Source organism: Cicer arietinum, chromosome 6, assembly GCF_000331145.2.
Source record: "Cicer arietinum cultivar CDC Frontier isolate Library 1 chromosome 6, Cicar.CDCFrontier_v2.0, whole genome shotgun sequence".
In the NCBI taxonomy this organism is placed as follows: domain Eukaryota; kingdom Viridiplantae; phylum Streptophyta; class Magnoliopsida; order Fabales; family Fabaceae; genus Cicer; species Cicer arietinum.
Window position 1 is genome coordinate 26,258,889 of NC_021165.2, and position 17,044 is coordinate 26,275,932.

At 34.0% G+C, this 17,044-nt stretch overlaps 1 protein-coding gene across 1 annotated transcript in view; it reads right to left on the reverse strand.

Annotated features, from left to right (window-relative positions):
* Positions 1–1,285: 1,285 nt before the first annotated feature.
* Positions 1,286–17,044, reverse strand: part of LOC101494830 (N-terminal acetyltransferase A complex auxiliary subunit NAA15-like) — a 20,501-nt gene continuing 4,742 nt past the window's right edge. Inside the window, exons 6-26 of the mRNA XM_004506811.4 lie at positions 16,280–16,385; positions 15,591–15,662; positions 15,389–15,504; positions 14,567–14,699; positions 13,757–13,834; positions 13,619–13,672; positions 13,423–13,493; positions 13,043–13,097; positions 12,875–12,970; positions 11,836–11,964; positions 11,636–11,718; positions 11,312–11,542; positions 10,788–10,920; positions 10,593–10,700; positions 4,444–4,575; positions 3,918–3,974; positions 3,521–3,618; positions 3,367–3,425; positions 3,164–3,275; positions 2,236–2,336; positions 1,286–2,097 (exon numbers count right to left, since the gene is read on the reverse strand). Of these exons, the coding sequence (XP_004506868.1) occupies positions 1,901–2,097; positions 2,236–2,336; positions 3,164–3,275; positions 3,367–3,425; positions 3,521–3,618; positions 3,918–3,974; positions 4,444–4,575; positions 10,593–10,700; positions 10,788–10,920; positions 11,312–11,542; positions 11,636–11,718; positions 11,836–11,964; positions 12,875–12,970; positions 13,043–13,097; positions 13,423–13,493; positions 13,619–13,672; positions 13,757–13,834; positions 14,567–14,699; positions 15,389–15,504; positions 15,591–15,662; positions 16,280–16,385 (2,221 nt within the window). The 3' untranslated portion in view covers positions 1,286–1,900. The remainder of the gene's footprint in view (positions 2,098–2,235; positions 2,337–3,163; positions 3,276–3,366; positions 3,426–3,520; positions 3,619–3,917; positions 3,975–4,443; positions 4,576–10,592; positions 10,701–10,787; positions 10,921–11,311; positions 11,543–11,635; positions 11,719–11,835; positions 11,965–12,874; positions 12,971–13,042; positions 13,098–13,422; positions 13,494–13,618; positions 13,673–13,756; positions 13,835–14,566; positions 14,700–15,388; positions 15,505–15,590; positions 15,663–16,279; positions 16,386–17,044) is intronic.

Below are 17,044 nucleotides of genomic sequence, written 5' to 3' on the forward strand. Positions count from 1 at the left end.
TATTTTCAAAATACATGTGCTTTAACTAGCATTTTATTTTCAATACGTAACAATTAGGGGAGGAAATAGATTACATAGATCAACAAGAGTCTATGGTTTGATCTACAACAAACACATGTCTGCTTAATTTAGACCCTGCGTAATTTAGACCTACCAACCAAAACTTTTTAGACCTATCAACCAGTCTGCTTAATTTAATATAAAAATATTATTACTTTTATCATATAATATTATGTTTTATTTTTTTGTTAAATCATAAATTTACTATATAATATTATGTTTTACTTTTTGTTAAATCATAAATTTACTACATTTAATGTAATTTAAACATACTGATCTATATTAATATTTGAAATATTTTAATGTATTATTTTAGAATATAATTGATGTATGATGTAATATAATGTTAAATATTTTAAAAGATCATGTTAGATATCAAAATAGAATTTAAATTCTTTGTCATGTTAACTTGCTCATCTATATTCAAAATTCTAACGGTAAGTGGTGTAGATTTACATAAAATAATAACAAAACAAGTTTTTAAATAGACTTTTTGATTCAAAAAAGGTCGGACCAAGTTTTAGAATTGGATCTTTGACACTTAATAGATTATGTTGAGCTTAACACTTTCAATGTAGGTCAAATTTAAGCCTTGCAAAGTATTTCACTTTAAGAGTCTATCATCAAAACAAATAAAAACACATCAATATAAAAAAACCCAAAGTGTTATCTCAAATTAAACCAGATCTTATTTTCACCCATAAAACTCAATTATCTAAAACTTACATCAAAATAAACTGATTTATATAGTTGATCTTGTGACAGTGAAAATTGTATTTATTACCTTATATAGTGCAAGTTTGTCTTATTTTTTATTCATGTAGGCAGCTGCTCATCTCAGTGCATTAGAGGAGAGGATTGTTTGTGACTAGTTCACTCAAGTTTTAAACTAGTAATGATGGAATAATACGAAAATACCCTTTTACAGTTTTTAACTTGAACTTTTAAAGAATAGGGTTGTTCTTTTATTTTCTTTTCTGCATGACTTCGTTACTAGAGTTTATGTGGCATTTCATACTTTTTACTATTATTTTCAAAGCATTGATACCAAAAGCAATAAATAAGAAGCTTTGAGACTACGGACAAGGTGTAGGCAAAGTCTCTTATTACTCAAGCCAAGAATTAACTGTGTGGGGGCCTTAAATATAATTACAAATCAAACTACTGTAGGTGTTAATGCAATATACAGGTTGTGTCGAAAGTTATGTGTATTTAAACTTATGCCTTTTGAAATAAAGAGTACATTCCAATTTCATTCATCAAAACAGAACCAAATCAATTCATTCCGTTCTGCACAGACATTAAAACAGTCTATAATACAACAGTACTAAACTAAATCTTTTTGTAACTAAATCCATCAGAAAATTAAAGCAGTCGTTCCAGCATCTTGTAGCAAAATTTAAACAATTTAATGTTTATACATGATAAAGAAGCTAATAAAATAGGAAAGGTACAACATGCTCTCCCTAATTTATGTTGGTTGGATGCAGAACCAGAAGCCTAGAAATTTTGTAGCCTCTCCCAACGACCAAAATGATATAATCTCAGATAATGATGCAAATCTTTGGAGCCCCTATATCACCTCCCGGGAAAAAGGGGAGTGCAAATAAAAGATCCAATTCAAGAACATTATTTGAAGTAAAATTATACACATTTGCAAATGGAATAGATTTCACATATGGGAGGTAGAACGTATAGAATTTGCCATAACAGGTACCAAAACTGTGACACGTGCTGCAAATTGCAACAAGGTCGTTTCTGGGAGTGTAAAATGCAGTTTGGTTTACCATGCACCCAAACCAATTCACTTGCATATCTGTTAGCTTCATGAATGTGTATATCAGATAGTAAGATCTTTAAATGATTTTCCATTTGATATGGTAGAGTCCACATTTTGACTACCAACTGAATGGTTAGCAATGTCATTTTCGGAGTTTTTGCGTAACTGGTTAAAGGCCGAGTTGGGAGAGGCAGAGCTGTGTCTTCCCTCAAAGTACGTCGAATAGGGGAAGTACTCTGCACAACTCACTTTCCACCCTACAAAATTAGAGAACGGCATAAATTCTAAAGGAATCGGAAACTTTAAGAAAAATTTCCTTATAGAATCTGCACTGGGCCTTAATGCCAACATACAGAATATAAATTAGGCAATTTAAAAAACACGGTAATACTTACTCAATGCCGCATCCTGGTCAACAAGTACTGTTCCGAGAAGCTTGTGAACAGCAATACAGTCTTTAAGTTTCCATTCCCTGATTGGTTCAATTGTTCCATTTCTAGCAGAAGAAATTAAGGAAAGACTCAATATCTTCATCACTGTTTTGAAAGCAAAAAATAAAACTAAAAGGAAAACGATGAGCTTAAGCTTGGGAAGCACTTGCTGTCACACAAGCATGAACCCTGACATGACAGATATATTGATACAGTTATAGGCTACACATGCCCCATCCCCTTCAACATCACATTAACTTATTTTAGGGCGTAATTTTGAAGACTTTTTTAATAAAATTTTCTCAGTAGTATGCATTATTTGATCTAGGCCCAGTTTGATTCATCTACAACCACAATCAGAAGGGCGGTTATTTAATCCACTCATAATCTCAACATTTCTATCTGAGCAGAGGGGTAGATTGTAGTCAAATGTATTTTCTCACTCTCCATACTATTAATCAATCTCTAAATTCTACGAGACTAAGACAAGCAACCTAATACTAGCTTGTAAAGTGAGAGGACTTTCCAAGATTTCGGTAATCTAGGCCACATCTCTCGTCAATTTGTGGGTGGATTTATCAGAATTTGAAATTAGAGTGTAACTCGTCACCACAAAACCCGCTAAAATAAGGTGAAGACTACCTACCCAAGTCATATCTCTAATTGATGTGGGATTCTCAACACCCTCCATACTAAAATGAGGTTAACAGGTAAGCCAACTCATAGAGGGGAGGGGTGTGACGATGAATTACAGCAAGCTTTCTGAAGTAACACTGTCAAACAGTGTCATGGCTATATAATATTTTATCAATCCAATACTTAACTGACACAAGAAGTGTTGTTAAGTGTGGTTAATACTAATAGCACATAGCAAGATGTTATAAAGCATTACCTTGGCAAACTATTATTTGTTGACTCTTCAATCAACTTGACAGCCTCAGACTTTCTGTTAGAATCCAAAATGTACAAGATTTCTGTAAAAGCTGCTCTATGCATCAAAGAATCTGCAAACAATAGATAAACAATAAAAAAAATTAATATAGAAGCTTGAAATGCATGTGATGCCACGTAGATAATTATGTTCACTGAGACAACCTTTATGATTGTCAAGGAAAGCATTGTTTGCGTCAAAAAGAGATTTCTCATGCAGTTGACTGCAAGAAAGGAATCAACAGATACGTAAGAATTAAATCATAATCCAACAATAAGTGAGAGTAAGAAAAAAGTAAAAAACTAAGGCATCAAGAACCTAATAGTTGGGCGCTCAGCTTCTAAGACACTCCATATCAATTTCTCGCTTTCAGTCTCCGGAGCACTTGTGGATCCCAATTGATGGAAAAATTTAATCTGCAACATATGGACAAATAAATGCCATCAGAAAGAGTTTTTTTACTTCTGCATGTGTGACATGGAGAAAAGATGAAAGAAAAAGGAAAGCAAATTGCATCCTAAACATGAGAATGAAGAAATTAAATAACAGATCAACAATAGCTTGTGCAAATCCAAAAGTATATTTTCTTTCAGGCTACCTAATCTACTGCATGCTTTTCAAATAATTCAGATGATATTTTATATGAAAATATCATTAAAATAACTTTATCCCAATAAAATGGAATTAATTTGCTCTTTCAGAAGAGATATCATACCAAACAACGATGAGAATCAGGGTGGTCAGCATCCAACCTTAATAACTGCTTCACAGCCTACAACTCCAAAGATACAGAAAAAATCATATTCAACTGGCATCATATCATAGTCTAACATAATAAAGAAGTATAAAAAAAATAAAAAATTTAAATAATCAGAGCTATAATGACATTAACTGTTTATAAATAATAGATCTCTGATAGAATAATCAGAGATATAATGGCATTAATTATTTATTCAATAATATGGCACTGATAGGGCCATGAAGTATGTGTATAGGACAAGAAAAAGAGATGTAAAGAATGTGAAGTTGGACCGAGAGGATCATTTATTTTTCCTTATTTTACGTAATTCCAGTTTCCTTTTTTATTTGTCTCTATTAAATTCCCTAAAACACTTGTAATGCACTTAAAATAGCAAGGAAAATAACCCTAACTGCTTACAAATGCACTAGTAGCCAGACAAACTTACATAGTAAAGAAAAAAATAGTGCCAAATAAAATAAAATCACTGCTCTCCTCATACCTGAAAGGCAAGCAAAATCTTCCGTTTCCTTGTATATAATTCAAAAGAGAGCAAATGTGTTTCCAGTGAATCAGGTGAATTCTTCTGCAGTAACTTCAAGTATTTAACAGCTTCAGACAATGGATCTTCAACCTAAGCACAGAAAAACCAACGAGACAGGACTATATCAGTACTTACAATTATAATGACTATAGTAAAAAAACATTATGACATAAAAACTACTGTTTGATAAACCTGACACTTCATGCATTATACAGACAGATTTCAACAGTTTGATAAATATGTCAAGCACTCATATTACAGAATGGTATTCTAACTAGTCAATTCCATATAATACCTATTTGAAAGAAAAGTGCTATTCACAGGAGAACTTGTTATTCATATTTACATTGTTATAGGATTCAGTCATTAGGTACAGATGGAGGGAAAAGATATACAGACAAGTAAAATTAGAAAAATAAAAATTTGAATAATATATGTTAGATGTTTTTTGCAGAATACAAAGCACAAATTCCTACCTATGCTGATAGCCTAATGCTACACTCCAAAATCCAAATCCTCATATCTATTAAGGAAAAAATTTCAAAAACTAATCCTTAAGAATAATACTCAATTCGATCCCAATTATAACAGACAACCAAAAATCATCATAACCTACGACCTCATTTAGTGTTTTATATTTTTAATGTTTTTCCATATATATATATATATCCAATTATAACAGACAAAACCAAAAATCATCATAACCTATGAACTCATTTAGTGTTTTATATTTTTAATGTTTTTCCATATATAAATATATATATATATACACTCACCATTATGGAAAATTGTGAAACATTACATACACTCACCAATATTAAAAAAGACAAACATTATAAATGAGGGTAGAAAAGTAATAGCCAAAAACTTCTTAAAAAATATCCAGAAGAAGATTCCCATTATTATTTTCCTGGGGAAATTTATTTCAAAGAATAATTTTTGAAACCATTGAATAATATAGGGTTTTTTTTCATATTGGGTGCGCATTAGTGAAATGCTTCACTTTTGATAATCAATTTTATTGGTCTCTAATATATTTATGATCTTTGAGTTTATTGCATATCATATTATATCATGAAAATACGGATAGTATCTCCGATATTTATTTGTGTATTTATTGCCTTGAGCCTATATAAAACCAACTCCGTTGTGTAGTTCAGACACAGTTTCACCATATGTCTCTCTCATTTTTTCTCATTCAACATAGTATCAAAGCCTTTTTTTCAATCCTCCTTGAATGATTACTCCTATATTCCGCTTCCGAGTTCCCAACAGTTTGGAATATAATCATAGTTTCTCTTTTCTAATGTGACCATCCTTTTTCTGACCGCTGTCACGTCCGCCCACAATCGCCACTGCTGCCTCCGTCTGCCGCCCCTGCTGGAAAAGTTTTCCAGGAAGTTTTCCGACACAACCACTTCCATTGTGTGTGGAATCTCCCAATCTACACAACCCATATTTTTCAGGCCAAAAGTTGCTACCCACGCGCTCAAGTGCCTCTAAGATCCGCCGCATTCATCCCATACGCAGCCGCCAACAGCCTCGAGCACATGCATGTTTGTCTTCCTTTGACATAGTGTTTCAGTCGTCCAAATTGGGTTTTCCCTCCTGGTTCCAGATCTGTATTCAGTTTTTTATGACTCACCTTAGCTTGGTAGTTTGTCCCAGATGAACCAGACCCATCTTTGTCTCAGATGTACTGGTCTCACCTCTCTCTCCTTGAAGCACGCCTCTCTCTTCCCGAAACAGATTCAAGTTTAAATATTTTAGGTCTTCGTTATTATTGGTTTGAAGCTTCCAAATGCAGTTTTCTAGAAGAACAGACCTTGCTTGGTTCAATTGCTTGTCATGAATTTCTCTCAAGCTAATGATCATTTCAGCTATTTGGCTAGACTATATTTATAACAATTCTCTCTGACTACACATGTATCCTTGAGTTGCCTTTCTAGCCATTTTTATTACTTTGCAGAGCAATACATTATTTCTTGTAACAAGCTCAAGCTTAGTAAGCATTAGCTTGTAGAATATTATAACATATCGTATAATATCTTTTATACTATATTAAAGTATCTAGAGTTATTTTCTATGATCAATTTATAATCATAGAGATATCTTAAAATATTTGTCAATATTATTATGATTTGTTACTTATTGAGGATTGAGTTTATGTCTCTCTATAAATAGAAATTAATATTGAGTCTTTTGTAATAAAGTCAACTGTAAGCTATTATCAATAATATTCAAACTCTTATTATTTTCTCTACTTATTTTCTCTAAAATTCCGCAACTTCAACATAAAAAAAAGAAATTAATAAAAAAAATTCACCTATTCCACTACTGTTTCGTTGCTGGTTTTAGGTAACTGCTTACTGATTATGGCTACTTAAGAAGATTTTCATTGGTGGATAGAGTAAAAGATTTTCTTTGGTTTTAGGTAATTGCTTACTAATTATGACTAATTAATAAGATTTTCTTTGGTTTTAGGTAATTGCTTATCGTTTCTTTGGTGAATAGAGTATTACCAGAACTCCAACTCTGTTGTTTCGGCTACACAACGTGGTAATTCAAATGTTTGCAGCTTACCCTCCCTTAGCTTGTGGGTTCTCAATTCCGGTGCATCTGACCACATTACTGGTAATAAGGCTTTTTTCTCCACTCTCACTACTTTTGGTTATTTACCTACGATAGTCTCAACAAATGGTTTCAAAACACAGTACCAAGGGATTGGCATTATCCAAATCCTCCATTCTCTGTCAGTTACATATGTCCTTTAAGTGTCTGGATGTCCATTTAATTTAATTTCTATTTGTCGATTAACTCGTTCTCATGATTGTGTTGTCACCTTTACTAATGGCCTATATTATCTCTCAAATTCTCCTCTTACTATACATGCTCAATTAGGTATCTGATTATTCCCAAACTTCAACAGTTAGTACCTAATGTTTCCAAATTATCTTACATTGTGAGTCGTGTCAGTTAGGGAAACACACTCGTAGTCATTTCCTGATCGGGCCAATAAACGAGTTTTGTCCCCGTTTGCTTTTGCTCACTCAAATGTTTGGGGTTCTTCTCGTACTATTTCCACTCTTAAGTCTAGATATTTTGTTACATGTATCGATGCATTTTCCCATTGTACGTGGTTATTTTTTAATGAAAACATTTGGGCAATTTTATAAGAAAATTAAAACTCAATTTGGTGTTATCCATTCGCACTTTGGATAGTAATAATGCCCGTGAATATCTATCTGATCAATTCCAAAGATTTATGGCCTCTAATGTCTTTCTTAATCAAACATCTTGTGCTCATACACCTCAACAAAATGGGGTAGCCGAACGCAAGAATCGGCATCTTAGTGAAAGCACTCATACTCTCCTTCTTCATGGTAATGTACCATCCCGTTTTTGGGCCGATGTTTCGTCTATCATTGATAACAAAGTCCCTCACTCGATCCTCTTCCCTCATACTCCTCTTCACTCACTTCCTCCTCGTGTCTTCGGGTCTACATGTTTTGTCCATAATCTCACTGATGGTCTTGACAAACTTTCAGCCCAATCACTAAAATGTGTCTTTCTAAGATATTATCGGTCCCAAAAAGGTTATCATTGTTATTCTCCTACTCTTCGACGATGTCTCATATCGATTGATGTCACATTTTGAGTTTGTTACATATTATGGGTCATTCCCTAACACTCTGTCTGCAACCATTCCTGTGAACCCACCAGAGTCTTTTTCACCTGTTTTTTTACCACTAGAGCCTATTATGTAAGTCCCACTGGAGACACCTTTGATGGCCCTTCTATTGTCTCACCTGAGACTCCTCCTATGGATCCCCCAATTGTATAACCTCTTCAGACATATCGTTGTCATGAACTACCATCGGTTGTACATGTCAATATTGAGGACATTCCAGACGCTCCTGTGCCACCACCTCCTCCTTTATCGGATCCAACCCTTGATAATCTTATTGCTATTCATAAGATATATGTCCTACTCGTAACTCGTCCCTTCATTACATTGGTTTGAGTTACCATCGTCTTTCTTCGTAGCATTATACTTTCTCGTCTTCCTTGTCTTTTGTTTCTATTCCTAAATCTCCATGTGAAGTTTTATCCAACCCAGAGTGGAGACAAGCAATGATTGACGAGATGTGTGCACTTCAGAGTAATGGTAACTGGGAATTGGTTCCTTTACCATCTAGAAAGTCTTTAGTGGAATGTTGGCTTAATACGGTAAAAGTTGGTCCTGATGGTAAGATTGATCGCTTTAAAGCTCGTTTGGTGGCAAAAGGATACACTCAAATTGTTGGTCTTGATTACAGTGATACTTCCTCACATGTGGCTAAGATGGTCTTTGGTAGACTCCCACTCTCTATTGCAGCCATTAGAATTGATCTATGCACAAACCTGACATTAAAGATATTTTTTTGCATGGTGACCTTGAAGAAGAAGTGTATATGGAGCAACCACATGGGTTTGTTGCTCAGAGGTTCTACCATGGTTTGTCAACTTCACAAGTCTCCCTATGGTCTTAACCAATCTCCTCGAGCTTGGTTTGGCAGATTAAGCACAATAGTGCAACAATTTGGTATGATTTGAAGGGAAACCGATCATTCTTTTTTATCGTCACTCAGCCCAATGGTGCATCTATTTGATTGTATGTGTAGATGATATTGTCATAATTGGTAGTGATCAGCAAGGCATACTCCAGTTGAAACAACATCTATCTCATCATTTTCAAACTAAACATCTTGGCAAGCTCTACTACTTCTTGGGTATTGAGGTAACCCAATCTAAGAACTGCTTAGTAATAAAGGAAATATGCCATGGATATTCTGGAAGACACAGGTTTATTGAATGTCAAGTGGATTGATACTCCTATGGATCCAAATGTCCAACTTCTACCTAATCAGGGGGAGTCAGTTTCAGATTCAGGGAGATACAGAAGATTGTATGGTAGATTAAACTACCTCATAGTTACTCGTTCAAACATTTCTTTTGCAATCAGTGTGGTAAGCCAATTCTTAAACTCTCCTTGTCAACAACACTGGGATGATGTGATACAAATTTTGAAATACATTAAAGGTGCTTCAGGAAAAGGTCTAACTTATGAAAATAGAAGACATACTCAGATAGATGGTTATTCAGATGTCAATTGGACAGGCTCACCCATTGATAGGCAATCCACTTCTAGATATTGTGTACTTGTTAGAGGAAACTTAATATCCTGGAAGAGTAAGAACCAAAGTGTAGTTACAAGATCCAGTGTTGAAGTTGAATCCAAAACTATGGCATTAATGACTTGTGAGCTCATTTGGTTGAAACGATTATTCAAAGAGCTACTTTTTAAAAAGGCAACACTGATGACATTAATCTGTGATAATCAAGCAACATTGCATATTGCCTCTAATCTGGATTTTCATGAGAGGACCAAACATATTGAGATAGATTGTCACTTTATAAGGGAGAAGATCAAATCAAGCGATATCACCACTAGTTTTGTTAATTCCAATTATCAAATGGCAGATGTCTTCACCAAGTCCTTGAGAGGTCCTCGAACAATTTATATAAGTAAATGAGCTTTGTGCATATGACTTATATGTTGCAGCTTGAGGGAGAATGTAAAAAATATACTTATGATCTTATATTTATTGAATATCATATCATGTATATAGAGATAGTATCTCCTATATTTATTTGTGTATTTATTGTTTTGAGCCTATATAAAATTGACTTCGTTGTATAGTTCAGACACACGATTTCACCACATGTCTCTCTCATTTTCTCTCATTCAACAGTCTCTAACTTACACAACATCCTTTGAATCAATATTATTGGTCTCTAACTCACATAACATCCATTTACCAGACCCAAACTGTTTTTTGGGGTCGATCCGAGTTGGGTTGGCCCAACCTATGTACAGCTCTACCTTTGATGTTGTTATATAGTATCTTACCATATCCAAAATGCCAATATTGAAGGTGACAACTGACAACCACAAGAATGGTCATGAAAAAAAATATACTAGGAGAAATTTTGTAGTAACTTGTGCATGAAAAAAACAAAGCTAAATAGGAATCCCAATGATCATACAAGATATTAAAATTAACCTGCAATAACTTCTCCCCATGTGGATCAGGATCAACAGGTTTTACATGTCGTTTCCCAGACTTCGATACCCCACTAGCATTTGATTCTTCATTCTTTTCTTCTGCCTCCTAAAACCAAAATAGAACAAAAGGATAAGTAAATTTAAAGACTTCACTGTATTAAGTTACTAGAAGCAATGAAAATTACTACTATACTTTCTTTGCTCTTGCTTCTGCTTTTCTTTGCTTTTGTCTCAATTTCTTTTTCTGAGAAGGAAGCAAGTTTGACATATGCTCATCTTCCTCTGCCGTAGACTTTGGGGGGAAATCATGCAACTTAATATAACATCTGTAGCTCAAAGCAATACAATCAAAATACTATAAATACATAATCAGAAGCAAACTGCTGTGCTAATTTTATTAACATGTTATTTATATGAAAATTTAGAATAGTCATAGCAATCCCTAAGAAGAGCTGTTAAAGTCACAAACTATAAACCCACCCCAAACTTCAAGCATTAGTCAGAAAACCCTCAGCCACACAAGAACTGTGAAGCAGAGAATGTTAGAAAGAACAAAAGAAAAGAAATTACTAATAACTTCTCATGTGTATTTGTCACGTGAACGGCTTTCAATTCCAACGCATGTACATAACCCATTTACCCAATGAATTGCCAACACTACCAAGCACAACAACTCAAGCAATAAAGCATCATACCAACGAAACACATGATATTCACCTGATAGCTCCTGCTGCTGCTTTATGAAAATATGCATGTGAGTGCAATTGGTCTTGAAATTTAAGCATTTCAACATAACTACGCAAAGTCATTTTCCTTAAGCAGTATGAATGAAAATCAAATTGGTCCTCAGTAATATCAGCATAATGCTTCTCCACGGCTAAAAATTTCTTGAGAGCCCGTCCAAGATCTCCCTGGCGGAAATAGCTTTCACCCGAGGCAAGCTCATACCTTGCAAATATAGATGTTACAACAAGCATTAAGAAATTAGGCCACAATGTAGATTGTATAATGCAGAATATTAATACATCATCGTATACCAACCACATGCATTGCATGTCATGAAGGTTGTTATGTTGCTCCCCATCTTTTGTGAATAACACAGCAATTTTTTCTGCCAAAGCCACCTTGATATCGACAGAATACATAAATAAAGCAGTGTCAGAAACGCAAAACCAGAGAACCACTCAAATCACTATGAATGATAGCTGATAGATAAATATAATGGAACTAAAAACAAAAACCTGATCAGCCTGCAGCATGCGCTTAACACAATCGCTATTAACATAACGATCAGCAAGGTCCATACGCCTTGCTTCATCTGCAAATGCAGCAGCAGCTTTCAAATCACCAGCATGCTTCAGTATCCGACTCTGTTATACAACACAAATAGAATTCTTTCAATTTTGTAATTGATTGTTGACAAAAGCACCCGAAATTCCAATATCAGTTTCAATTCATTTTATCCATATGTACTCTACACACAAGGCCCACAAGACACTTAATCATCTGATTTGCTTAGAGTTTCATTTTGCACTCAAGCATAGCAAAACTTCATTTTGAGTTTTGGAAAACGAATCCAAATTATTTGACCTCAGCACAGAAGCATACCATTTAATTTAGATTTTCATGGATGTCAATTCAATATGCTAAAAAATCAGGTGTGGCCATTGCATATCTTTTGATTTGATTCAACACTTCACAATACTAGTCAAAACAAATTATAGTGCGATACTGAACCTATTCTATTCGATATGTATTTTTTCCTTCTTGAAACTAATCTTTAAAATTACTTTATCCATAAGTTGGTAATAAAGTCTTTGTAGAAAACATATAACCACTCAGTTATAATATTAGATATCCCAATATTCTCAAAGTAAAATAGAATTGAAGTGCTTCCATATGTCATATCAGATTTACATAAAGTATCTGGCATTTGCATTCTGAAAGGAGCATGATAGAAAGCGCAAGACAAAAACCCAAAACTAATCAGAAATAGCTATATTGAGCACAAAAACACACAATTGGACATGCCAGTAACTTATGTGACAATGCTGACAATATGTGTAACACTCACAATGAATGATGGTTTAGATTCTGCACAAATTATTTGTCAAAGAAATTCTAAAAGTTAATCAGCCAAACCATAATTAAGAATCATTTAATCTGTCATGGTATTTGGTTAACTAGAATGTGAAGCTTCACAATATATATTAGAAGGACAACAAAAAAGAATAACTAATTGAATAACAAGCAGAATGGTATTCATAAATCTGTGCAAACCTTGACAGAATATAGATCAATGACAGTAGGTGTATGTTCTATAGCCTCATCGATTTTAGAAAGGGAAGTCTCATATTGGCCACGCCTGTCATAATGCTGCACCAGCAAAAATTGCTTAGTGAAAGAAGCGGGCAAAATGAATCTAAATACCAAACTGTTACCACGAACCTGAGCCAAGAAAAACAAAGTCCACAAAAGAGTTGAAGGGGCTTCTTTTTCCATACTGTATAAAAGAGAGACAAGACATTGGTTACTTATATAATACAAGAGTACCAACTAGAATGATCATTGCCATTTGTTTGACATGGGATACAGTTATGTTCATGGTTTCTCTTGAGTGGTCTGCTCAAGGTTTTTCCATGGAAAATTAAATACTGATCAACAAAAAATATTGGACATGTATGCTTGCCTTGCAGATTTCTTCACTTTCTTCACTCAAGAGTTAACCAAGAGATTTTGAAGATGACCAACATTTTACTCAATTCACGTGTTCAGAAAAAGAAAGTAACTAGTATTTTTGTTTTGCATAGATATAACTAGTATTTTACCTCCCAGGATATTGGCCTGATGTCCTAATTGAATGCTCTAACTCAAGAATAAGTTGTTCCAAAATGTCTGCCTGGACAAAGAGTAAATAAAATAGGAAAAGAAAAATAAATCAGAATCCGTAACTTTGGCCATCATATCATGCTATATACATAATTGCAGAAAATTCAATCATGAAAAGTAAGTGATAAAACTGACCTTCCCGGGATGATTGTACAAAGAAGAAAGATCAGAGAACAGAGATGGAACTCCCTAGAGACAACACCAAAAGAAATTTCAATTAATTTTGAAACAACTAGGCAAGCACATAAAATATGAAAAGGAACTTGGTATTACCTTAGTTAAGAGAGGCCTAATATAATTGTCTGCTGCTTCTCGAAATTTGTCACCTTGTAAAAAATCCAGGGGTATTCTCTGGCAAACAAAAAGATCCACTGAAGAGTGAATTTCATCCAAAACAATTGAGAACTCCAATAGTTCTACTTACCTTGACAGGAAATACAGCAGTAGAGCACCATGCATTTGGCCATACTATATAATATTCATTGATCAAAATATATTATATAATATTCATTGATCAAAAAATACTGTATAATATTCTAGAAGATACCACATACATTATCTTATGAAGATGTCACCAAAAATAGGATTATTATTTCTTAAGCAGCTGTGTATAGAGTATACTAATTTAAAACGGTGGATCAGTATATTACCATAGCTGAATTTAGATTTTCTGAAATATTTTACCTACAGAAGTCTCTTTTTCAAACAAATGATTAAGCAAATGAATGTAATTAAATTGGTGTAGTTCAATAGCCCTGTTTAATTTCCTAAGTTTTTTAAATTATCCATCCAAACACAGGGTTAAGACATTATGACCACACTTACTAGGCTTATGGGTATTCAATTCAAGTTTTGTAAACATTTACAATCAAGCATGAAACATTGAAATTCCAGCCTCCAAAAACACCATCAGCAACACACAAATACTTATATATTACAAACACCATTTCCAGATAAAAAGCAAGTACTGAAAATGTCTTCAATGGATAATATAGAAAAATATTACTGATGTGTTAAAATTTTAAGGAAAGATATTATACAAAAGGTATAAATGACTAGCAATAACAACAATGACTGCATTACCTTAACTGCAGAAGACCACTTATATTGCCGCCCAAGTGTTTCATACAAGGAAACTAACCGATCTATTTGATCAGGAGAGTACTTCCCATCTTCTAAATACAATCCAACACACTTTTGGAGACCCTCATAGTATCTGATTATGAAATCATGAACTGACATTTAGCTTCTACAAGTATACTAGAAATAAGCATTTATGGTAGACAATTCAAATACAAAAATAGATAGTTTATCATACCAACAATAGACAAAAAAAGAAAAGAGCAACAGAAGCAAAAATTATACTGCCGTCAATTTATCACAGGTAGCTAATGAAAAATATCTAAACTAATTTCTCGGAAAAATTAAGACAAAATTAGCTTTATCCTAATCTACCTTTCAGTAGGACCCACCTTTCCACTTGTAAAACATCAGGTAAACAATGAATACACACAACCACAAGTACCCAATAAAGCTCCCAGTTCCAAAAAGTCAGAATACCAACAACAAAAAGAGCATGCCAGTATAAACTTATAAAAACTGGAGGCACTGATAAACAAAGGGAACTACAATTTCAAGTGGGGAAATTGGGTGTACTTGAAGGCTCAATCATACAGGTGGAGATCCTTGGCTCCAACAATAAAAAATGAAAAAAATTGATCCCTAGGAACTACAGTCCTTAGTCCTTTCCAAAATCAGGACAGAATTGGAGAAGTGGCCTAAAATCTTCAAAATAAGCACAAAAGCACGTGATGGAAGATGGACAAAACCAATCAAATATAAAATGTCATGACATATCAAAAGAATGATCAATTGAGATGCTTGAACCTAAGTGTTCTTTACTACCTATAATTATCAGGATTCATGGAAAGTAATGCCCTGTACAGCGATTCTGCTTCTACTAAATGACCAAGCTTCACTACAAGTGAAACCTCTTGCTCTTTAACTGCAAGTTTATCAACCTGAAGAGACGTTATCAGAAACAAGTTATTGTATTATGGATAATAGGTTAAATTATAAATTACCTAGGTCAATAAAGCATACATACAATATTTGATTCTTTTTGGCGCAACTCTTCAAGAGCTCTCTCAAGAAATCCGCATTCCTCCAACAAAGAGATCTGAGCAATAATATTTGGTACAGAAAAGTATTTTCATAAAAAAATTAATAAAATAAAATCAGCATTGTACAATGTTTCGTCATATATTTTATCAAAATCTTTTTTTCAAGAATCAGCCTCTCTACATACAAGTTAAGACTGCCTACATGAACCAAAATCTCCTCTAGACCCCACCACGACAGGAGCCGCAAAGCACGAAGGTGCTCTTTTTATTTTTACAATCACAACTTTGGATCAATGATTGACCCAGTCAGTCAGATGATCAGGTCACTAAATTGCTGATTCAGCTCTGGTAAGCAATCAACCCAAAATGCACAAACCATCCATATCACTTGGTTTGATAGAAAAATGGTTAACATTTCTATATAGACTGGCAAGAGCTGGGTCACAAAATTTTCAGTCCATGTTTTACATTATTAGGTTCAACCATAGAATTCAAGGTCAAAAGGCAAGTTACCACTGATCCTTTCATAGTGTTTTAGAAGTTACAAGTTATATGAAAACTTTTGATGTGCAATTAATACAGTTAATTAAGTTAAAAGTTATAAGCACTGTGCATTAAATAAGCACTGTGCATTAAATAAGAAACAGATGCAGACATTCTGTCAAAGGATAACCTTATATAAAAGCATTTCCCCATGCTCACACCGCTCATTATCTGGAGGAAAATCATTTTCTAAAGTCCCTTCATATGCTTCCAAAATCTCCACGGCCTTGGACGCACTGTTACACATTCAAAAGGTCAGTATTACATTTCAACAACTACTTATAACTTAAGAGAATAATAAAATATACTACTGAAATGACCCACGGGTTCAAAGTAGACTTCATACATAAAAGAAATGAAGGAGTCTGCACAGGAAAATATATCATTTGGCTGTAATAAAAATTATTCTATGACAAGCTCCTCAAATTATTTTCTGATCACTATGTACCAAAACCAGATTTAATAAAAGAAAATTGCATAAATAACACAGTAAATAGAGACTTACAAGAAAACCAGGAAAATAAAAGTGTTTCTATGTGTATTAAATTAGCACCAAGTGGAGAGCTCAAGGTCATATCTCTGTGGACCCCATTAAGATATAAAGGAAAAGGATAGCATCTATCAACTAGCTAATAGCTCACATGGAACTACTCCTAGACTTCCAAGATCTTTAGGTCCCCTCCCTCCTTTTGACACCCACCTAGTTCTGATCTTTAGGTCCTCCTATATTAATTTAAAATAAGGAAACTCTTGCAAACAAGCACACAACTGCCACTTACATTTTTTATTAAAAAAAAAGGACTGAAAAATAAGTACAACAGAGGCAAACTGCCAAATGAATATATAAAGACAAGGGCGCCAAAGATTCATGAAAAATGTTGGGGGTTGAACCGCT